Source organism: Lagopus muta, chromosome 18 (assembly GCF_023343835.1).
Source record: "Lagopus muta isolate bLagMut1 chromosome 18, bLagMut1 primary, whole genome shotgun sequence".
In the NCBI taxonomy this organism is placed as follows: domain Eukaryota; kingdom Metazoa; phylum Chordata; class Aves; order Galliformes; family Phasianidae; genus Lagopus; species Lagopus muta.
Window position 1 is genome coordinate 8,271,212 of NC_064450.1, and position 24,771 is coordinate 8,295,982.

Genomic DNA, 24,771 nt, shown 5'->3' on the forward strand with positions numbered 1-24,771 from the left:
CTGCATATGTAAACCCAACAGGCTAACAGGTTACTTGTGCATGAAAATACACCTTGTGCAGGCAGACTGGGAGACTCCACCTGAGCTTTCCCCTGTTGCTTTGTTTTTCTTACAGAAGCACCATTACAGAGAACTGCCTCCTGAGGTGCAGGAGACCCTGGGCTCCATCCCAGATGATTTTGTACATTACTTCACAGCTCGGTTCCCTCACCTGCTCTTACATACCTACCATGCAATGCATATCTGCTGCCACGAAAGACTGTTTCAGCACTACTATGATCAGGACTCTGCAGAGAAGAGCATTGCAGGAGATGCTGTTTGAGAGCAGAGCAAGCTTTCTTCTCTGGAACCAACATTCCAAGCACAAGGCTGTGAAACAGGCCTACCTTTTGCAGGGAAAAGCAGGATCAAAGAGCTGAATTGTCTCTTTGAGGAAACCAAGCTTCCAAGTGCCTTGTACTGTGCCTGCACTGGATCAGGAGATAGTAGGAGACCAAGGAGCAATGAAGCTGCAAAAGCAATGAACCCTGGTGCTGGAGTTATCCCAAGGAAGGTCTCAGGATAAGCGAAGAGGGAGAGCAAAAGCTGGATATAAGCATCATCCACTATCCCTATACTGTACTTGATGTTGTAACTTGTGTTTTAATGCAAAGAATCAAAATACAGTAACTGAAATTATAGAATTAGTAGGGGGTGGGACCTGCAAAAGGAACCTTTTAGCTGCAGCAAATCAGAGCCTGCCATTGCACTACTGCCACACTGCATTAGGCACACTGCAGTGAGGGGAGAGGGAATTGTTTTTAGTGAGGCAAAACCTCTAAAAAGACTCACCCTTGTTAAATCAGCATTACCTGGAAACAGACCCTCCTATTTGAGCAGATGAAGTTAGAAAACTTGAAAAAAGTTAAAGGCTTCGCAAACCTCACTGTTTTAATGTCAGCCAGTATTCAGAGGAGAGCTAGAGCAGTACTTAAACCAGTGTCTGCACAAGTAACTTCAGGAGATACACTGATGTCAGCAAGGAACTGCTCCTGAAATGGTAATGATTCACCCACTGCAAGCATTCCTTCCTTTCTTCTAAGGAAAAGGAGTGGCAGCTGCAGAGCCAGAGGTAAGAAATGAGTCCTGGGTAAAAGAAGCTGAATGGGAACTGAGACATATCAAGCAGTGAATTGATAGGAGGAAGAAAGCTGCAAAGTTACCTCATTTTCTGCTTTATGTCCATGGGAACCTGTGTTTCTAAAGATGCAGTATTTCTCTTCTTTGGCCCTAAAGCTGTGACACAAAGCATCAAGTGTGTGCGAAGGATGAAGAAATGCTGATTTCTAATTTGACAGAGGTGGGTGTGTTCGTCTGCAATGTATTTATTTAACATATTTATATTTATTTAATAACTGTTTTGATACCACTTCCTAGTAAAAAGTGGTACGAGTACAAAGCATGCCAAATCTTCCTTAATCATTTTTGTATTTATATTTAATCATATTATAACAACTGGAAAAGTTATACTGCATCTTTCAAAAAATTCATTAGCTAGAGGAAAAGTGGATTGATCTGGTTGTGCCATTGTGTCTCCAATAAATCATGGACTGTTCTGTGTGTGAGCGATTGGGCACTTACAGTGACTGTACTGTAAGGTTTTTCCTAGTTTTACAGTGTGAGAGCAATTTACTATTTCTACAGCTTAAAGAAAAAAAGTACTTTTAACTAAAGCCTATTTCCTATTTTTGTATTTCTCATGTAAAGATCTTTTATAATTCTACTAAATAAAGACTTGTACTCTCATAAAATGACTTCAGTGATGATGTGTGCCTGTGGAAGTGAGCTACACTGCTAGCACACATGGATTAATGCAGGTTTCAGAACCAGGGCTGGAGAAGGTGCAAGGGAAGGGGAGCAGCACAGTCACACCAACCTCAGGTTCATGTTTTAGCATAAAACCCCCCTTCCTGCTATTCAAAGCTACAGCTGTGGTGCAGGACAGGAGCAAGGGGGGCAGGGGGGAGAAGCAACAATAAATAAAGGAATGTATATAAACATATATATACATATATAAACATATATAAACATATATAAATGTCCACACCACTACAGACTTGAAAGTCTTCCTTCTAACACACAAGGAGTTTTTCTTTTCAAAGGCACCCATTCTTACCTCTTAGAAACACAAGGGCCTCGATTCAAACTCTGCTTCACTGTATTACAAAGATAATTACTATCTGACTTCCTCCAAACTAACAAACAGAAAAGCCAAGAGAGAAAAAGCATACACCTGCACTCAGGGTGGCCCTGATTTATTTACAAAACAGGAGTCATGGGGCAGATTAAATACAGGCTCATCCTTTACATGCTCACAGTCAAATACGCCAACAATCTGACTACTGAATCAAATCTGGGAGAGCTTTAACAAGCCAGGTGACAAAGCTCCTGTCTTGGCCCCCCTGTAGGCCATCAGAGCACACCTTCTGAAATAGTCTCAGACACTGCTGAAATGGCCTGAGGACAAACACTGCATCATGTCACACAGTACTGAAAATCCAGGATTTAATATTTCAGTATCTTTTAAGAAATTAACCTGTGAGTCCAATGAGTACGATTAAATGAGACCAACCTGCCTAGCAGTTATCCATGCAGGAGAGCTGCAAGGACAAACATCCTCATTTCTCCAGTGCTTTGCTGTTCTGAACAGACAGACCACTTAATGTCCCCTCCACTAGGTTTCATGAAAATGCTATTAGATGCTTTCCCCCCAACATTCCCCTCCCTCTCCAACTTAATCTAATTTCTCTGTACAATCAGTTCAGAAAAAGGACAGTGGATAAACACCAAAAGTTAAATATTAAAAAAGATTCACTTCTCATCTCCAGGTACAGACTGCTAAGTTCCTGAATGGTTTACAGAGAACGAGTCAAGAGTTATGGTTTAAATAACATGAGGGAAAGTGGGTTTCATAAACACTGTGAAACAGCTAACATTTCTTGCATTAATTTAAATAGGTCTCAAGATGAGAAAAAAAAATACACAGAAGCAGTGTTTTACTTATATTTAATCAGAGACTGTTACAAAGCAGTTTGTATACATACATACGTATGCGCAGTTATCTATGCCTGAAATACAGTTCACAGAAGGTTCCCAAGGGATGCCAATGATGTTTGCTCCATATTTTCTTTGAATCTTCTTTGTAAACTGAATGCTATAAAAATTAAGCTACAATTATTGGTGCTTGCATGCACTAAAGCAATGCACATACTTACCAGTCCTTCTGAAATCAAATTCAACATCAATATTTTGCCCTTGATCAAAGATCACTGATCCCATCCCCTTCATACCACTTACACAAGAGCTGCATCAAGTTACAAGAACACTCCTGATATACTGGCATCTGTAGCTGGGCTACTGCAGAGAGGGACACATTTCAATAATGTGCTTCACCTGAGGAAGGTAAACAGGAGTCTGAGTTTGCTGCACAGTAACTAAAGTCTCCGAATGGGCAACCTGAAGTCATTAAGCAGAAGTCTGAATCAAAGTGCGAACTGGCTCCCTGTTCCCCACTTACTCCTTCAGAACTGCATCAGACTGTACAGCTGCTGTAACTGCATCACAAGGTGAGCTATGTCTTAAGACTGCCCACTTGAATATGAAAGCTCAGATTCCTCCTGTTTTGTCCCATCTCAAAAGAAAATAAACTTAATTCTACCAAAAAATACTTCAACTGCCATGAAGTTTCACAGAGAGATAACATCCTACTGCAATTCACACTAGGATCTATCCCAAAGAAATACAGTTTGTTGATGAAAAAGTAAAGAACTTCATTCATTGCCAAGCTGGGGTACAAGTAGTGCAGGTCAGCATTCACCCATGGGCAGAACTGAGTTTTCAAATAGTAATCCAGCAGCCAAAAGCAATCCGTTACTTATTCTTACTTACAGTAATTATTACAGTGCTCAGTAAATGAGGATCAACTACACAAGGCAGAAGGAAGAGGCACAGTCTGTTAAGATAACAGCCTCACAGCGAGGAATTCCTATTAAACATGCCACGAAGTTGTAGGAGACAGAGGCAAAGATAAGCTACAAAATTTATTATGCAACTCTTGTTTTCCTCTAGGGAAAAACACCCAAGCAAATTTATTGAAGGTTACACATCACTACTTTTGCAAAGCAATTCAGTGTGAATGCCCGAAAACCAACACAAAGATGCTGGGAGATGGGCTGTGTCCAACTATTACAAGCACTGGGAATCCCCTTGAAACCTCACCTTTCTTTGATGAGACCTGCAACATTACATACAAGTTCAAAACCCCCAAACAAGCAATACTGCTGAAGTGTCACTTCACTCTTAACTAGTGAAAAGCATTACGTGAGCCAGTGAAACGTCTGTCTGGGTTCTGCACTGCTACATCCTTGTGTAATTATCCACCAATGGTTTCCAAGAGCCCCTCAAATTCACTGTGTGATAATTCACTTACCAAGTGTAAGTTAAGGCACAGAGCTTCACAGCTTATCCAGCAGTGAACCTATCCTATGTGCCACAGCACAGAAGACTTTCATCTCCCACACTGATGTGTGGAGATGAAGCATACGAGGCTTAACTAGAAGTGGGCCATAAGCCAGAGAACAAGCAGCTCCTGGCATACCAGCTATACAGAGCAAAATTCTATTGGTAGCAACAATAATTAACAACTAAAGAAAAGTTACAGTACAGCTACAAATTCTTACAAACTGAACTGCTTATTCCCCAGCACAAGTATCCTGTAATTGGCTCACTGATAAAACTGCCTTCTGCAATAGGCAATGAATGGAGAACTGGCTGACTTTAAAACACCAAAGGCAGCCTGGCTTGCACATAGTACCTAATCCACAAGCACAGTTAAAATCATTAGAGACCTTCAAAAGATTATCTAGGTATTCACTCACTACTGAGCACAGCAGTAGGTAACAAAGACACAGTGACATTTCAGAGATCAAAATTCCCTTTGTATTTAAAAGGTATCATTTGAACATATTATTTTAAATAGGAACATCAGGTACTTACAGATTAAACTAACCTGTACTGGCAGTGCTGTAGGATATTTCTTCTCTACCAGTAAGTAGCAAATGCTGAAATTCTGCTGCTAGTTGACAAAAACACAAATTGTATTAAACCAAGGAGTTCAACCCATAATTTAGTTTTTCAATTAAAAAAAGCTGCCGAACTTCAATTACTACAATTTGTCACTTATGAAAAGCATATGAAGCGAAGGCAACTATAAAATCACTTTCAATTTGCCTTTACGTTTCTGTTATTTTGATAACAAGCCAGAAGTTTAACAAGGTAACCCCACTGCCTAACACAAATAGAAAGGAAATCACAATACTTACATTGCCAGGGTCCTTCATTAAATACTCTCATAAAGTGTTTTCTTATTCTAGACTTTACAAATGAAAGAGCAAAATGTATTTTCTTCGACTAGAAGCTAAAGAAGTCAGTGCCTGCATGTATCACACACTTCTACAACACAATGGGGGGACAAAGAGAAAGAAAGAAGCTTTGCAAGACATCTTTATTTCACAGCATTATATACTTCCCTAAGCTGGGACACTGAAACAGTTTCCATGGTTGTATGGCATAGTTTTTGGGTAATTCTAAGTTGCTACCATCCAAAACCATTTATAGATACCGATTACTTCAGGCAGCAGAAGTTGAAATTCAACACCTACCCTCTTTGAGAAGAACCTGGGAATGTGGCTAAGATGTAGGGAAGATTTAAAATAAAATTTGAGACATGAGAAACCTGGATCTGCTGTAACATAGTTACCTAACACACTGTAATGCCAACATGTGGATCATCTGCTTGTGGTTAACATGCTGCTTGCACTCAATCTCTACTGTTTTCTCAGGATGTTTCAGCTTCCCTGAGAAACACGAGCATTAAGGTATGCTCAGGACTTATCTGCAGAGAAGCTCAGTTTATCGTTATGAAGCGGCAGTGCTGCTGCCTGGTGCTACTGCAGGTGAGCCTAAAGCAATAGAACAAGTCAGCATAAACTTGTTCCGAAGGGACAAGGTGCGTTATTACTCACAACAGAAGTCCGGTGCACAAATGTAAGTCCTCACCGACAGCCAGCACAGACTCATCAGGACGCTGAGAGCAAAGGAGTGAAGGAACCAGCCAGGAGCACACAGCTCAGGACGGGATGCTGCTGGCTGCAGAGGCGGCACGCCGAGGCGCCTGGCTCCCTCACACCTCCCAAGAACTTCCACGGAGCAAAAGAGCATTCACTATACAACAGAATCTCTGAGTTCTGTACTAGAATTGTATTTTCTTCCAGTAGAGCCTGAATAAAAATCTGTGTTCTCTGATAATCAAAAGATTGCATAAAGCTGCTGTTTAAAGGAGAATACAAGAAAATTATCAGAAAGCTTTTTTCAGAACTTCCCAAACAAATCAGCTCCATACGTAACACTTCAGCCACTCAATGAACACTCACTCCATCCCCTGCAGGGCTGACTCTGAGACTTCTCACTCCCCAACTCCTGTTTACCTCACTTAGTTCTGACTGAAAATCACAGCAGTCACTATCACTGCATTTCTGAAGCAACTGCCAGCATTTCACTGGTTTGCTGCCTTGACTGCAGGTATATATGTACTTTTAAAAGGTAAGTTTGGACATGGCCTGCCCTCACAGTACTACAGCTCATAGCAGTTATCAGGCATGGCACAGAATAGTTCTAAAGCCAACCAGAACTCCTGCCGTGCTACGTACTTTTCTACGTCTCTCCTTCACTCCTCAGCACCAGTGGGTTAAAATTCACTCAGTTTAGCAGAATTTCAGGCATTCCTAATGTTTAAGAAGAGTCACGTAGCACTTCACAATCTTAAAAACCAAGCTCTCTAAAACCTGCCTCCACTACTGCCTATGAAAGTCAATTCACTAAACTATGACAGTCATTAGAAATGAAATTCCACAGTGCATTATACAGCTTTATGACACTGCTGCAATACTGACAGCACGCACTGGAGTGCCAGTAAAAACGCTGCCAACCTTCCAAATCAATAAATTCCATTTACAGTGTAAGTTTCTGTTGGTACTACCCTCCTTAGATCCAGGAGGCACGAAGGAGGTCACCAACAAAGATCCACCAAAAGAACAAGATGTGAACCCTTTGCCATCAATGGGAACTTTTCAGGTTGTTTTAAAGAGATGACAGGGCAGCTATTCTGACAGCTGAGCAGATACTTGCACCTTGTCAGCATGCCATCCTTTGGACTAGAAAGACAGCAGTACTCTGCACACATACCTTTTAGGACGAGGCACAAAGCAAACGGAAAATGCACATCATTAGTTGCTGTAAATTTAAGCACAAACATTAGTCTGTGGTAACAGGTCAGAGTAACACGGATATAGCCTGCTAAAAACACCAACACCCAAACAGGGAACAGGTTGGTCCTGTCCAATCCATGGAGACTTACAGAAAAGGACAGCGATGTAAAGGGTAGAAGCAAAGAATGTCTGAACAACAGGAAAAACCTAGAGCAAAAAGCCTCAGTTCATAAGGTATTGTCATGGAATAGCAGGACATGGAATTATCCTGGAGTCAAATGCATCTTTCAGAAGCAGTGTGAAATTCATTTTCTTGAAATTTTCCAAAAGCTTTAAGAAAAAAAAATCCATAGCATTGTGATGCTATGAAGTGTCATGTGGTGTGTGAAATCATGCAAAAATACAAAGAAATGGCTCATCTGCTTGGAAGTATCAGTACACACAGCTTGATCAACAACAAGGGAGACAGGAACTGCATCCCTGGCACATACTTTCCATGAACATGTAAACCTACTTAGCTCCAATAAAAACAGAAGTTTGCTTTGAGAATGTTCAGCTCTCAGCAGAATATCAATGTACTGAGGTAGCCCAAGTGGATTTAAGTAGGGCACTTCATTTACAGACAATGAAGCACTTGTGTGAACTTCAGCTACATCTTTGTGACACAAGCTAAATACAAGTAGCTGCATAAAAACTACCCCATGCTGCATCATTCTTACATGAAAACTGATGACAAAATTCAACACAATCCATCCAAAATTTGTTGGTTTTTTTTCCCCATCTGGAGTCTTTCAGAGATTCAGCTACTTAAAGAAGTACAAGTCATGCTGAATACTTAGTTAAATGGCTTCTTTAGATACTCTGGGGAAATAAGAACTAAGCCAAATGCTCCTGAGTAAGTGAAATAATGACCAGTTGTGCTGTTGTATCTTAAAGCACTGTTCCTAAGTGTAGCACCACAGTAAGGAAATCAGCAATTACTCTGAAACAGTAAGCAGAGGACACGGCAACTTCCACTCAGAGACTACTTGGGCCCCCCATGAGAAATCCACTCCTTATCCTTCAACGCCACTTACTGAAAATCTCCAAGTGCGTCATTACTGATCCCACTCCTGGAGAAATGAAATACAGATTGTGCTCCACAAAAACATTAACAACTTCCTTGGACAAAACTTGCTCTTCTGAAGCTCTCTTTAAGCCACCTCAAGCATTCAAAATCAGCGTACTCCAAGTGAGCAGCACCAGTTTGTCTTCACAAAGGGTGGAAGTTTTTGCCAGCTATTCTGCAAAAGTAGTAAATTCAGATAGCCATAACCTTCAGCAAATTTTGGATATGCAACAAGCCCACGTGGTTTCAAGAAAGTAAGATGATTTTTTTCCCAGTACACTGATGCAACAAATTACTGTGAAGTTCAGTGTATTTAAGTGATCAATGAAAAGGTTTTCCTGAAAGTTACTAGCTGAAAGAACTTCAGCTTTCTTTTCTCATTCTTCCATCGACTGGAATCTCTAGTTCTTTACAGGGCACTACACCAACATTTGCTGTGGGGCAGCTTACAAATACAGCAGTCAATGTCCTCCTCCATAGCAACTGTAATTTAGGCTGCAAGTCTGTGTGACAAGGGATGTCACTTCTTAGTTAAAGTCTAAGTATTTCAAGCACTTTGTTAAATACATCTTCCCAGAAGAAAAATTAGTAATTAATCTGTAGTTTTTGAACCAGCAGCATGTATAAAAAGTCACATTGTCAAAAGCAGAACAAATACAGCACAAATAAAACACAGGGGAAGGGGGCAGAGGTACAGTGTGGCTGAAGGACTCCCTGACCAGTCACAAAGGAAATGTTCCATAAGTGAAACAGTACCCAAACCTCTCAAAACACGTTCCCTCCCCGAGACTCTTAAAAAAACAGTGATAATAAAAAGATTAATATTAATATAGAGCCCATCTACCAAAAGAGAATTAAAAACCTAAATTAAAATAAAAGTAGGGGCCTTCACCAAACTTGCTGCAAGTTTGGGGACATAAATATCCAACAGCCATAAAGCTGTGAAAGCCCCCAGAACGAATAAAATAAATCCCACTTGCCTCAGACTGAACAGGGCAACACTGAGACTCTGCCTCAGCCTGTCCTATGGCAGGGCTATAGGAAGAAGAAAAATTGGAGTTTTAGAAAAAACATGACCCAATTAAGTGAAAGACATGCATTCAAAGTTAACAAAATTCCAGTGATCAAGCAAACCAAAGGAAATGACTGCTACATCACCTATTTCGGCAGGCCCACGCAACCGTTTGTAGCTATTTCTCACCTGGACAGTTTGTTCTGTAACTTGATCAGTGGAACAAAGCCAATTGTTTTGGGGCGATTCTCCCCTAACTGACAGTACTGAGTGCTCCAGCACCAAAAGAAGAGGGAAAGACTCCATCAGCCACTGAATGTGTTCACACTCACCTTAATTTTTATGTAGAAGCTAGACCAGTACAATTATTAAGACATTTACTATTATTTTTAAATAGTATTAATTTTTAAATTGCAGCCCCAGCTCACAGACCAGATATCAGTCTCAGCTTAATTGAAGAGCCAGAATGCCCTTCTTGCTGTTTAGAAAACTGAGTATGTAATTTTCCATCTCATATTCCAAATGCTTTGATTCTGTAAAGTAACTCCGGGTTACAGATTCAATTTTAGCCAAGCTTTAAGAGAGCAAGTGACATAGCTGTATTTAGGTATCACTCAGTAAGTCCATATGGAAAACAACAGCAGAAACCATAGAAGGCAGATGCAGCTGAATGTCTTTCTAGAAGCTTGCTTTTGTTCTCTTATGCATGCACAGAGCAAGGAACAGTAATCCACTGAAATTATTATATATACATCCCAGCCTCAAATGTATTGTCAGCACCTGAAAATCTCATCTCTAGAAGAAAAAAAACCAAACTCCAAGCATTTTACAAAATAAAGACTTTCTGGTCCATATACACAAGATCAATTTTCAGGAATTTATTTAAAGCAGACTCTGTCAAAGTGGAAAGGTATCCTAAGGACAGAAGAAAACAATCCCAGCAAGCCTTCTGATGAACTAGTCTGAACTCCTCTGAGATTTCCTCATGTCAGTATCAGACATCCAGCTCTAAAATTCAGCAAATGTAACAAGATAAGCCTCTCTCTCATAATGGTATTGAGAGACCATGTATAAACTGTTCAGAACTTCAAGATATTCCTACCTTGCCTTAACACCTTTTACATCTTTTCCCCACTTTGTTCAGAGCTTTTTCCTTTTTTTTTCCCCTGTAATTCAACACTGGCACAGCATTCAAATTTAACTGAAGATTTTGACCCAACTGCAACATCTCGTTTTGCTATGAGAGCTGCGACAAGTTCAGACAACAAGGAAAAAACAAAGCTTCTGCCTATAATTCTGTCATTACAGTTCCGTAACACAAGATATGTAGTCCTGAACACTGCTGCAATCTCCTTCTAGGGAAAGATGAACTAAAGCAAAAAAACTGCATGCTTGCACTCTATCAGCAATTTTGCACGCACAGCTTTGTTGTAACTTTGTACTGTAGAGTTTTTATACAAGCAATTATTCAAAGCTGTTTTACCCTTTTTGGGAAGGGCACCATAAATCCAACTCTCTGAACGTTAAGAAGCAGTATCCAAAGAAATGAAGGCAGGGACCAACAGACAACAAACGCACAGAAGTACCTGCCTGTTTTCAAAGAGTACACGAGAGACACAACAGTAACTGCAGACAGCTACATTGCAGCTCTTACAGCACAGAAAGGACAGGAGCAAAGGGAGTATCCAAGGGAAGATCACAAAGAAAAACAACTTTCAACTGCTTGTTGCATATTATTAGGGTACAACATGAGTAATACGTGGCAGAGCTCAGCTGAGGGTTTGTAACAGCATTACTACTGAGGAAAGCTCCATTTTAAGATGTGTCCACACTCTCAGCCTAGGTACTATTAGCTACTGAATGATTCTATTATTGGAAAAAATCACACATTTATTATTTGATGGGGGGAACTCCTGGTGAAGACAACTTGCAGAATAAGCTACGTTCACAGTACATGCAGTACTCTTCTCAACTACATTCCCAGGAAAAGTAGGAATCTGAAAATAACATACCAAAGGGTTATAGAAAGCCACCAAAGGGAGAAGGCATTTACTTTACTAGGGGCAGGAAGGCTAAGCATTCTTACAACAGCAATACAACCTTCAGAAAAAGCAAGAATTTGCAAAGTTCTAAAAGCAGAAGTTAAGATCAACGTATAATGTAAGAATTCTATGTGTAACATTACAACAAGGGATAAATAAAACACATTAAAGATCTCTCTAGTGCTTTGCTCCAGGTATCCCTATTAGATAAACAGAAGAAAACCAAGTAGTAAACTAAGGTAAACCAGAATATAAAAGTACTGTGTAAGCGTAAGTTCTGTTAGACTTATGCATAAAGCAAGATGAAAAGCTAACAGAAGATCAGACATCAAGGCCCACTCAGCACATCTGCAAGCCAAATGCTGCACATCTGACAGGTGAGCGGCAGGCAGCAGTGATCAGAGAGAACTGCTTCTCAACAGAGGCTTGGAGTTATGGGCTGAAAACAACACTTCAGGAAAAGCTTGGCAATTCTTCATGGTTCTACAAAGGCCGTTAGCTGGCATCAGTACTGGATGCATCAGTGCCTTTATGACGTGCTCTGTGACACAAATTTGATGCTGAGAGACTATGTAGTATTCTAACCACTGTACTTCTGAATGACTGCAGGAAGCACTCATTAAAGCCATGTGGAGAAGTTAAGTTTAGATAAAAATCCCTCAAGTCTTTCAAGTAAAAGAGCCACAGTGCTCAGGATTGAGTGGGAAAAAAATATCCATCAATAACAGAAACACTGTGGAACTTACACTGACACAAAAATGCTGACATTCCTTCTGGCACACCCTAACAGAGACAATCCCACAAATTAAATTGCACGGATAAGGCTTGAGGCTGGAACATGTATTTAAAGTTGACCTGCAAACGGAAAATTCACCACTCTCTACTTGCTGTGAAGAGACCAGGAATGCTCTTCTCACTTCTCTTCCCTCCAGAACATCGCCCTCTGCCTTCTCCTTCTCATCAGAAACACAGAATGCTAACACAGCCATGTCAAACATGCAGAGAACTACAATCTGGGTGGCCTTCTATAACTTTACTTATAAACAGATAAATAATCTTTATGGATAAGACTTCTCATTTATAACTGTAAGTAGGACCACCGATGAGGAGGCCACTTCCATTAATTGCCTCAGGAAACTTGCATTGTATCAGATCAGAGTACAAAATGGACAGTTCATCCCAAGGAATGATGAAATTTGAAGTTCTGAGTATTGTGGAAGTGGAAATACAGCACATATTATTCTAGGCCCCTCTGTCTCCTTCACACACCCTGAGATGAAGTTCTTTTTTCTCTTTTGCAGGTCAACTTCAATACAAAAACTGGAAGTCACTCACCCATGTGACATGCACCTAAGCTTCTAGAAATCTCCACCTAAAAGGCTCTTGAAACGGGTATCCTTTTGAACATTAAAAAGCATCAGATGAAGAATGACCTAACAGGACAAGTCTGGCACTAGGATGCACCTTGCAGCAACTGCTTTTACATCCTGCAAGTAAACGCCAGGCTAGAAATCATTTAAAATTTACTGAGGACAAGAAAGCACGGCTAACGAGACATATGCCATTGGGAGACATTACAACCAAGATCAAAGATGTGCCTCCTGCACTCTCATTTTTCAATAGTCAGTTAATAAGTGTACAGGTCTTGCCTACTCAGACGTGCACCTAAACAACTTTTGTAACAACTTCATGAAAACAGCACCAGTGTGCTCAGTACACCAACAGCTACCATGGCATGCATCTGTACAAACCTTTCAGGCAGTTGTCCGCAGCTGGTCATGAATAAAAAGGCATATAAATTTTTATCTTCTTTTATTACAATGAAGTTGATAACAGTACAGAAAAGTCACACGACCTTAGTGGGTCAGTTTACTTGAACCCTGAAACAGGAGGAATTCTAAATACATTAAATATCGTTACATGTTCAGACTTAAATGTACAAGTAGTTGGGAACAGTTACAGCCCTCACCAAACTATGTTGGGGACACGAAGTCCAACAGCACCTGAAGTGCTGTGAAGGCATCATTTCACAAATAGCAACATAATGTTACAGAACTTGCCTTTAAGGTGGTATGTTCATGTAATTCCAGCGCCTTCACAATTTAACGAACCATATTTACTATACTTCACTTCTAAAAACCTAGATGAAACATGAAAAAGAAGCCATACAGTATAAATTGCAACATCAGGAAAAGTTCCTGTTAATATTCCAAATAAATTTTCCCATGTAAAATAAGAATGTCCAATAGTTCCTAGTTGCCTTGCATGTGGGGAAGATACTTTTTTTTTTTTTTTTTTTTTTTTTTTTTAAGTCACAATGAAGCTTTAATTGACGGAAGCTTGGCTATATTAACAGCACAAGATGAGAAAAGGTTTAATCTCCAAACCTATTAGAGCGTGTGTAGTAGCATCAGTAGCGGCCACCTTGCGACATGACAGGAGGTCTCATTCCCATTGGAGGTCGAGGAGGTCCACTTTGGTACGGGGGCACCATCGGAGGTCCCTGACCATAAGGAGGCATTGCTCCAGGAAGGTAGCCTGGCATGCCCTGGTGATGAGCACCATACTGACCTACAAACAAAACATTTAAGATGCAAAGTATTTTTTTTTTTTTTTAAATGGGCACAGCTGCATTTGTGAAAAACTGTTTTTCACAGCACCTGACATTTCAAAATTAAAAAAGATGGCAAATAAATCTTTTAAAGAGAAGAAAATGCAGAGATGTCTAATTACCGTGTGGTGGCATTGGAGGCCTCATTCCTTGTTGCTGCGGAGGAATTCCAGGCTGTGGTGGCATCATACCTCCAATTGGTCCAACAGGTGGATTACCCAGGGAAGCTTGTCCCGGACGAGGAAGATTACGCTGATACTTGGGCAATTGAGCCCTTCTCTCTTCCTAAAATGAGGACAGACAAGCATAACACACTCTAAGACTAAAACTCTGCAAAAACAAAGTGAATAAATGTAATAAAGTAGATTAAAGGCACTGAATTATCATCATTTTAGAAATTTAAGATTGCTACTAGTGAACATTCCATGGTAACATCTGGATTTTTAACATCTCCCTTCCCTCAAAGTTACTGCACTAACACTTATCACTCAAGTACGTAACACAAGTTCTCTGAAGACTGTCCTTTCCTCACAACATGAGACAAAAGCAATCTAGAGATACATGAACTGAATTGAAGGTTTGCTTGTTTTACCCATAGTCTTGATTCCTGACTGCTGTAATAGCATCAAGATCACTTCAAAACGTTAAGCCTTTTGTTTGACACTCACCAGCTGTACTTAGCTAAATTCAAGCTTAAGCCACATGAAATGAAGTCCAAGTTACATTTTGGGTTAAGCAATTCCTTATCACCAGAAGTAAGACTTCTGACTGCAGGATCAATGCAATATACCAGTCATTACTTGTCAACCAAGGATGTTTCATCAAAGCATAATTCTTTTAATTCTGCACGTTTTGTTGTCTCACCTTTACTAAAACCGTTGCACAGAGCACAGAGTATATTCTAATTAAGTCAACCATATCAGCATAAATAGCATTTTCAGCAAGATAATGAAAATACGTTGACTTACCAGTGATATATCCTCATCTGGATGGATCAACTTACTGGTTGCACTGGTTGTGGTAAGGGTAGCAGGCTTACTTGTTATAGATGTAGCTGGTTTAGCTGCAGTACTGTTTGTGGTGCTAGTGGTTGAGGTTGTAGACTGTGTGTAAGCAGGGAATGTAGGTTTGGGGGGCTCTGTTGTTGCTGCTGTAGAATTCAAAGGTTTGAAATCAGTACCAACCGGACCTTGAACAGCTGCTGCAGCCTGTGAAGCACAGAGATGGATCAATATTTATTTCCTAAAGCATAAGAAAACTTAAATTACATCTGTTAGACCTTTGAAACCTTCCAGTGAAATACATATTTAAAATAAGCTTGACAAAAGTAAAGTTCAGCCTTATCACATACTAAAGCAACTGAAAACAAGACAAAATAAAACCCAGTATATACATACATACAAACATACACACACAGGAAAGTCTAGAATTCGCAGGTCAAAAGCCACAACTAGAAAAAAGGAACAACAAAAAATCCTACCAAAGTTTTCACCTCAAATACTGAGGTCGGTAAATGCCTAAATCCTTCCTAAATTACAGTTCTATTAACAGCTATAAGCATAAAAAAATCACAATTTTCTCAATAAACTAGCATACTTTAGCAACCATTAGTTTAGAGTACAGCTCAGAGTGTTAGCATTCATTAAAATTAGGTACTTAAAAATGTTATTGAACATTAAGAAAACTACTGTGTCAGGTCTTTCATTGTAAGCATTCTCTCTGAAAGTATTGCAGTGTTCTTTAAAGAACTATGTCCCTCTACAGATCTTCAATATCATTTCTAAGTAAAGAATCAACTCAAAGCACACAAGGTCCACTAAGATCACAGCATCTACGCTTTCCTACGTTGCTCTTAATTGAAAGTTTTAGAAGAAAAATCGGCTTTATCAGACTGAAGATGCAACAATCCTCAAAACAAGCCTTAGTTACGAGAGAATGCTTTTGTTTCTGGTCACTGGATGCTTACAATACTTTGCTGAACTTTCTAATAAAAATAACTCCATTTTTTGCACATAATGCATCTCACAAAATCCCCTACATTCTGACATACTGTATTAAACACCGAACTAAAAAGCCTTCACCATGCATCAAGCTAACCACTGCCACTAAAATGCATTTAACTGCTTTCATGCTTTTTTAACCCTTTAGAACCAGGACATAGCATTTCATACTTGCACGCTGTCTAAGAAAAATTGGGCACTTCAACATGCTTATTTCCACTAAGATGCAACTCACAGTTAAGGACTCTGCAATTTTACCAGCTAAACATAATCAGGAATGTAAGAAATGATCTGAAGATGTTTAGTCCATTTTAGATTTTACAGAACGGTCCAAAGGGTTAAGTTGCAAAGCAATTTGTTTTTAACTGTGACTTCCTGCGTACTTGTGCTGTGCTAGGAAACAGAGCGTTAGAAGACGCTGACAGACTTTCTGAATTGGAGGAAGCTGTACTTGAGCTTGTGACAGGTGTCCCCATCTGTAGCATAAAAGAAAGGAAACAGTGAAAAGTCTCCAAACAAATGGGTGGAAAGTATCCAGATGAAAGGGTTTCTTATGCTAAGGGCTGCGTTTTTGTAAATGAATACCTTCCCTGTAGAAGTCCAAAATGCAAATAGGACACCATGAAGGTTAAATACTTAAGGACTTACACATAGCAAGAGAAACCAAAATACAGAGGTCACAAGCCATTCTGTCAATTCCCACTTCCCTTCCCAAAACATTTAAACAGCATTACTGCCTTAGTTAAATCATTCAGACAATGCTTAATCCAGTCTGAACAGAATGATAGAATTAATTAGGCCTTCTGCTGGCAAATAACCCCTTATTATGAGAACAAAAGAGACTAAGTCTTGTCAAGATTTACACTTAAGCAGTTTTAGGTTAAGTTCTAAGCAATCAGATTCCTACAGCTGACTGATGCCTCCCTTCACCCACCCAAAGAGCCCAAATAAAATGCAAACTAAAGGGATTAATGAAAGAACTGTTTTGCCTACTACTTTCTTCCCCACTGCTTACAGAACTTCTGTCTGGTTTCATGGCTGTTGCAAGACAAACAAAACAATCTTTTAAAATTCATTCAAACGCTACAGTGGATTAAACTTAATAATCAACACAAGCAAGAAGTGTAACCAGTCATTTCTTGTCTCCTAATAACAGAGGAAACTGACACACGGTAATTTGAAAACTATACCCATCGATTCCAGGCCGAGACACCTTACCTGCCCTGCACTTGGGAAGAGTGGTTTAGTAACTGGAGGCTGCGGGGTGGGTGCTGATGCAGCAGGAGCTGGAGGTCTGTTAAGAATGCCCGGTGCTGTAGCAGGCTGTGCTTGTGTCATAGGAGGCATCCCAGGACGAGGACCAACAGGTGGTGGCATACCTACAAACCACAAAGAACCTGTAAGGTCTCAGGCTCAAGAACAGAAGCATCCCGTTACAGGATTCTGTTCCAAGTATTCCTTATGACAAAGCCTTCCTAGGGAGATACACTTTTAAGCCAACAGGTCTAGCCTGCAGTCACCATACACAGCAACTAGATCAGAGCTCACAGGCTCATGTCAAGACTGTTAATTCTCCACGTCCCTCTCTGGAACATTCAAACAAAGCTTTACTACCTTAATTTACTGTTGGTCACCAACAAAGGTCCATGTGTAGGCAGTTACCTGAAACACTTCAGAGCAATACTGAATCAAGTTGTACATTTCCATTATAGCTTCAGTAAGAGAAGCTTACACTCCCAAATAAATCAATGCAATCAGCACAGCCTCTGCTTCCAGAACACTGTCTCTATGCTATCGTGACTGTAGCTAAGATTGTTACAAAATCTAAAAAAGGGAGCTGCTGTGAATGGGATCAGTACTTTGAAACACTCTGCTGGGGACCTTCAGCACAGCAGACGGTGTCACAGGAATTAGCATTCCTCATTCCTTTGACTAAAAGGCCCTCAAGCTAGCATGCGAGTTAGCTGAAAATAAGTTAAAATTTTTGTGTAGCCTATCATTGCAAAACATGTACTTTGTATGTGGAGGGGTCTAGGAGAGGTCCAGAGACAGAACTTAACAGCACACAATGGTTCCATCACACACTGTGCAGCAGAACCAACACAACTGTCCCACTGGCTCGTCTTCTCCAGTGAGAAAATTGGGCAAACCAGTGACTCAAGTCATCACTACCAGAACATAAGGCTGCTCAAAAAGTTGAGAAGCTCAAGAAGTAGCTCTGTTGTAGCTACATAAGCAATCAGAAGTCAAGACATCTTTATCTGAGTGTCATCAAGACTGTTTCTCATTCTCCACAATAGTTTTCTATTTTTGTATTATATGCATTATATATATATTTACACTGTAAAACAGACATTAGAATAAGCGAGTGGAGATGGACCAGGCAATAAAAAAGCCAGATGAACAATAATAGGAAGAATAAATTTGCATTCAATTTTTTTTTTACCTGCACAGCAGTATCAAACACAATGACTTATCGTAGTCAAAAGCCAGAAATAACCACTTCACCTCTGCACAAGAGTGGCTTCTGCAGCAACTGCAAAAAGCTGGCAGTGAACATCTGTACATTCTTTACATAAATCCTAAATCTCAGTGTAAGTAAACACCATTTAGCTCTCACCACAATATCTGTCTGACAGCCCTGACTTACCTGGTGGCATACCAGGCATAAGAGGTGGTATTCCTGGCCCAGGAGGCATCATTCCACCCATTGGCATCATCCTATTGAGTAAAGTGATCATTAGAACAAACACATGCAATAGACCACTAAAACAATGGCACATTACCTGTATTAGATAAGTAACACAGCAAATAATTTCAGGAAGCAATCAATAACCAGCTCACTGCAGCTATGTGTTTTCCAACAAAGAAATAAAAACATTTAAACTCCAAATACTTCTCACTTGAATTTTCATTCCCCAAGCATTCACTTCCTCTGTTATCAGATTCCAGAACTAGTGTTCCTCGTGATATACACTTCAGAATACTTCCAGACACTTGAAGCTGGATTACAGGAAGCAGAACGAAGGAACATCTATTATCTTATTTTGGAAACTGAACAGTTTTGTAGCAGCCAATATGTGCCAAATCATCACTATGAAGCAATTTCTATTCTACATAGCAAAACCAAGAAACATTTACTGTTCCCATTTCAAAATCAAAATGAATCATGAGGAGGTGAGTCTTCATTCTCCATAGCAGCTTGTAACCCAGCCACACTATCTCCTCAACCTGCCTACTAAGGGAACAACAGTGCAGAAGCACAGCTGGGAACACACTACTACCACTCCATTTCTGGATTAAAGTCTGGACAAGGCAGTCAGTCTTGCTATCTGTTTGGACAACTGTCAAACCTAGAAGTTGCTGCTGCTGCCACCAGAAATGTAACTGCCTGAAAAACTGCAGATAGCGAGTTGTTGGCAAATTGATTTGCTTCTTTTACTACACATTACGTTCATCTGCAATTAACAAAGACCTTAAGGAGAACTAAACACCAGCAAGCTTGATAAAATTCTGTTCAGTTTCCACCCAGAAAAGCTGCAATCATGAACATCCACAAAGATGTCTGACAAAGACGTTATTTTTACATTTGAAGACTGTTAAAAGAATACCAGTGTTTCAGAAAAGAACAGCTTTACACAAAAACAAATCTCCTGCATTAAGTCCTACAGGTAAAGGACTAAGCACATGGAGCTGTTTGCACTCTGACACGAAGAAGGATATAAATCCCAAAGTTCCTATTTAATTAATATTCTGCAGGATGTGCTTCCTGCAACGTGTAGTTTTATAACAAGTGATTAGATAAAGAATAAAAGCTTCATGATACAACAAAACATAGCTAGACATTTTCCCCAAATGCTTCAGCAAAATTCAGATGTTTTCAAGTAAGACAACTTTCAATCTTATCAAATATACAACATAAAATGGCATAATGAATGTACCTATAATTACATTAATGAGATGCTTACATGTTTCCACCACAAAATGACTGCATGTATTTTCTTTGTTGATGTAATCTGTGAAAATTTATGACAAAATCAAAAATCTAACTGTGATTTTTCCAAACACATTATGATAGGGTACGGTGTAAATCCCAAACAAACATCAATACCAACAACTTACTCTTGCCCAAAACACAAGAATTTTATTCTCATATTTAAAGAACTTTAAACTATCCAGTATTTTTTCTGGATAGGTTGGATGACTGACAGCCAGATGGTACAAGATGTGCCATACACAAACCAGAGCTTCACATAAGGCTTTAAACCAACACAACACATTTTAAAACCATTATGAAATTACTAAATAAGATCAAGAGAAAGGCAACACACTTTACACATAGATTCAGAGTTGGGCTGTATTTTTAATGTTGGTTTATAGCCATCCAGATTTTTGCGGTATCTTAACATTAAGGTTACAGAGTTCACAGGTTCCTGCACGTTATTTCCAATTAGCTTTACTCTTTCTGTGACAGTTTAAAACACAAAGCATGGAAACATCACTGTAAATCTTTCTAGCTACTCACCCAGGTGGCATTCCAGGCATAACGGGAGGCATTCCAGGCATCATAGGTGGGACACCTGCCATTAATGGTGGTATACCTTAAAAAAAGGAAAATAAATTTTAAGCACCAACAACGTATATTCATCACCAAACCTATTCAATGCAGGAAACTGTAAAATACTTGTTTTTGAAATAATGTCACTTACAAGTAATGAGATATAAAAGGTAATCTACAAATCTGACTTTGATCCACTGCTCCCAAACTCTGCAAGACACCCATTGTAACTTTCTTAGCAGAATCTCTAAAGAGCATGCCTCAACACTGCAGAAAACATCAGAAAGGTCAGTTTTCACTGTCACTAATTGAAATGCTTTTTGCAAGTTTAGTTGCAATTAAAAAAATAATAAAGTTCTATGTATTCTGTGCATAAACTCTCCATCCTCTGCTAGCACAAACCCAGGGTATCCCTTCAGCCTTCGATTTCTAAAACCTTGTTACAAAGTATCACAAAGTAGATCTATGTTTAAACTGCTGATCTGTCTTAGTATCACACTGACAGTTTTTCTACCCAGATGCAAACATTAGCTATTTTCATCTGCTTTACTGAGGAACATGTGCACCCCCTACACCAGGGGCAGGAAGAACCTGAAGAACTGTTCACATGCACTTCACTAAACTATTTTCAGAGCACAAACCCACTGCATTGGAGAATACCAATTAGCAGATGATAATTCCAAGTAGAGATCTGTATTCCTACTCAGCCTTTCAATAACTAGTTCAAAAACAGCACCCTTACCAGGAGGCATCCCTGGAGCACCCGGCACAGGAGGCAAACCTGGTTGTGCCATTGGGGGAATGTACCCCTGCTGTGGCTGAACTTGTTGGGGCTGAAATGAAGTGGAAGCTGCAGATTCATCGTCTTCGTATTCATCAGAATCATCCTGTTGCTTCTTCTTTTGGCTCTCTGCTGAATCATACAATGCACATGGTCAGAGGAAAGTAAACAATTTCTATGAAATTAATTTTTATCTGGAGTACTGTAGTTGGAATGACAATCAAGTCTTATCAGCATGTTCAAAAATTCACATGATTAGAGAAGAGAAACTGTGTGTCTACTATTATACGTACAGAAAATAAAGGGAAGTGACTCACACTATAGCAACTCTCAGTGTAACAGGGGCCTACCTTCACGTAAGCCTCTGGCTGGAGAGAATAAGCCAGGACAACTCAAAGGCATAATTCCAGAACAAAGAAGATTTAAGTATTCCTACCCTGTCAGACTAACCTAATTCCTGGTCTATACAAAACAAACAAAACCCTAAAATTCATCATCCCTGTAAGCTGAATGCTTTCTTTCTAAACAAGAAAAAAAAGAATCATCATCACTTGTCTTTCTACTTGATAGGCCATGTCAAGGGTTGCAGTTAGGGCAATGTAGTCAGTTCTTACTCTTAAGGAGGGAGACCTGCATCACACAGGGCCAAAACACCACAAATCAATTTTCAAATCCAAAAACAGACGAGGGAAACTCCCCTACTCCTCAAAAAAGCACTCATCCCAAAACATCAATACAGCTTTCTTCCCAAAGCCTACAAATAACGTCCTGAGAGGCAGGCAAAACACATCAGAACAATAAAAATATCGCCCTGTGATTTCAAGACAAAGCAATACTGCCTACTGTGTGCTGAAGACGCACTATTCAACGTGGACAGTGCACACAAAGAATACAGATCAAACAATTTAAGCAAAGCGCCATGGAGATGACAGATAACCAGCTAGATCACACTTTACCCTGAGTTTTTTGTTCAAGTAACCTCCTCCGTTCCTCCATGTCTTTTTCTGGAATGCCCTCCATGCCATAGATTTCCAGTTCAATATCTGTTCTCCCAGGAATAGCATTTGGAACAGCATCTATTGTTTCTTTATGTACCTAAGAAGGGAAGGAAAAAAACCTCCTGATCAAAACTCAGGTTAGATTTAGGTTTGCCTGCACTAGTTTAATTTCAAAAGACAAACAAAACATCCTTAAAGGGAAGCATATCTCTAGTCAGCCATTTTCTGGATACTCCTCTAGTCGCTGTAACTACTATTAACTTCTAAAACTAGTTTCTAAACTCTGATCACCAAGACAATGCAATTCATCCACTCCTACATTCAAAAACTGACCACACATTTCTCTGCTGCATACCCACCACACAAACTGCTGGCACATCAGGAGACCTGCTTGTGAAGCTTAACACTACTGACTTTCTCTCATCATTTTCCAGGATTGTGGAAACCCCAAGAGAACACATTTTTTTAAGCTGATTATTCCAATTTTAGACACTGTCAAAAAAGTTTTCTGCAAGACTAAAGCTTCTTACCTGCATGCAATGTATAGCTAAACCAGGTCCTGTATACAATTTCTTATGACATATATGGCATTTAAAGTGCTTTGCTTTTTGATGCTGTATAAGGATTTTTTCATCATCAAAATCCCTGTTACAATACCTATTGAAGATGTTAAGGAAATATTTCACACTGAAAGTGAGCTAATTAGTATCGTTGCTTTTTTTCTTCCTAAAGGAAACTGAAAGCACAGAAAGCAACCCTGAGTTTTCAGAGCACCAGTATTTCATCCATATCTGAAACCAAACCTCCCTCCTCACATCACCCAGTAACAACAACCAGAGAACAGCAAGATGTGCCCATGCAACCATAATCATAGCATTCTGATAGATGCATTTTTAAGTCACAGTTTTTTCTAAGCGGACTCCTCTTCCTCCTTTACATATTTTCAAATGTAAATTTTAAATATTATTAAAATGTTGCTAGAGCAGCAAAGGAGAAAGGTGAGAGATCCACAAATGGGAAGCAACACCAAATACTCTGAAACACCCAACTAATAACATATTGGCAGCTAACATTTATGGAAGAAAAAAATACAGTTTTAATGGAGAACTCCCTTTTCAGCCACGCAACTGACCAAAACCTTAAGACATCACAAGATTCACTGCAATCGTAACAGAACTTTATGTTTCTAAACTGAAACATCTGAAGAACTTTTCGAGCTGTTGCGTAATGAGAGGCAAATGGCCGTTTCTTTTGTGCAGCTCAGCTCGAAGGCTTCAGCAGGCACTGCAGTCATCCTGCTAAGCAGGAGAGCTACACTGGGTACAACCTGCTCCTCGTTAACAGCGTGTCCTTCACTTTCAACAAAGCCTGGTAAACAAATTCCAAGCGGATTATAAATTCCTTTATTAAAGACTAATAAAAAAAACAGGAGAGAAGTATGCTTGCAATCACTCTTCGACAAAAAGCAGATTACAAAAGGGCTAACTCGTGAAAAACCCATTGGTATTTTCACATGCCGAGATGTTTTGACGCAGCAAATACAAGTTTTATATTCTAAAATGAGCTTTCCAACAGCTCTCACTCCTGCAACCACTCCTGCCTCGCTGATTAGCGCCCAGCACGGCGCTGCTCACGGAGATGCGATGCCCTCGTGGGGAACAACGGCCACTCCGGGCCCAGCGCAGGACGAGCGGGCAGACCGGGCCAGTGGGGGGCGGGGAAGGATTAGAGAGGAAGGACACGGGGTAGGCCGGGCCAGGATGAGGGCACAGAGAGGGAGTGAGCACGAAGCCAACGGGAAAAAAAGAAAAAAAAAAAAAAAAAAAGAAAAAAAGAAGAAGAAAAAAACCCACAAAATTAACAACAAAAAGATCGGCGCTCACGGGGCAGCTCGGAGCTCCGCAGACACCGGAGGAGAACCCTGCGCCCCTCCCCCACCCCGCCCCACACAGCGCAAGGATACCAGCACCAAGGCTTCAGCTGCTTCTTCTTCTTACGGCCCATGACGACGGAACACGCGACCTACGCAGAAAAAAAAATTAATAATAAAAATAATTAAAAAAAAAAAGACCAGCCGACCTTCTTCCCCGCCGAGCCGCAGCGCCCGCAACCGCCGCCGCGCAGACCGAGGCAGGCACAAAATGGCCGCCACGCACCTCCTGGCACGGCCGCCCCCGAGCTCCCAGAGCGCACCGCGCGGCGGCGGGAAGGGGGGCCGCTCACGTGACCAGCTCCGTCCCGGCATGCCTGTGGGCGGGAGCGGCCATTTTGTGTAAGCCTGAGGGGCGGGCTGCGGGCGGTGCTGTGGGTTGAGCGGTGCGGATTCTGTAACGTCCATCGCGTCTTTCAATAAATCA

The 24,771-nt window shown here is 40.3% G+C and overlaps 2 protein-coding genes across 12 annotated transcripts in view; one reads left to right on the forward strand and one right to left on the reverse strand.

Annotated features, from left to right (window-relative positions):
• Positions 1–13,777, forward strand: part of ERN1 (endoplasmic reticulum to nucleus signaling 1) — a 43,330-nt gene extending 29,553 nt beyond the window's left edge. For all 3 annotated transcript variants that reach the window (XM_048965178.1, XM_048965177.1, XM_048965179.1), the window contains one exon: positions 116–13,777. In XM_048965178.1, the coding sequence (XP_048821135.1) occupies positions 116–322 (207 nt within the window). In that variant the 3' untranslated portion in view covers positions 323–13,777. The remainder of the gene's footprint in view (positions 1–115) is intronic.
• ZNF207 (zinc finger protein 207) lies at positions 3,029–24,696 on the reverse strand. 9 transcript variants are annotated; one of them, XR_007380484.1, is made up of 14 exons: positions 24,378–24,563; positions 22,945–23,071; positions 22,373–22,511; positions 21,378–21,548; positions 20,603–20,678; positions 20,046–20,093; positions 18,728–18,798; positions 17,296–17,456; positions 16,461–16,553; positions 15,046–15,285; positions 14,200–14,362; positions 13,854–14,037; positions 13,527–13,606; positions 3,029–9,447 (listed from the first exon to the last, which is right to left on the reverse strand). XR_007380484.1 is itself a non-coding variant. In XM_048965189.1 (13 exons), the coding sequence occupies exons 2-13, from the start codon at positions 24,416–24,418 to the stop codon at positions 13,877–13,879; spliced, it is 1,491 nt and encodes a 496-aa protein (XP_048821146.1). In that variant the 5' UTR covers positions 24,419–24,436; positions 24,571–24,696; the 3' UTR covers positions 13,262–13,876. The 9 variants fall into 9 exon arrangements, 8 of the variants coding, with proteins under 8 accessions (XP_048821146.1, XP_048821145.1, XP_048821147.1 ...); XM_048965189.1 differs by lacking the exon at positions 3,029–9,447 and adding an exon at positions 24,571–24,696 and having other exon boundaries at positions 13,262–14,037; positions 24,378–24,436; XM_048965188.1 differs by lacking the exon at positions 3,029–9,447 and having other exon boundaries at positions 13,262–13,606.
• Positions 24,697–24,771: the final 75 nt, after the last annotated feature.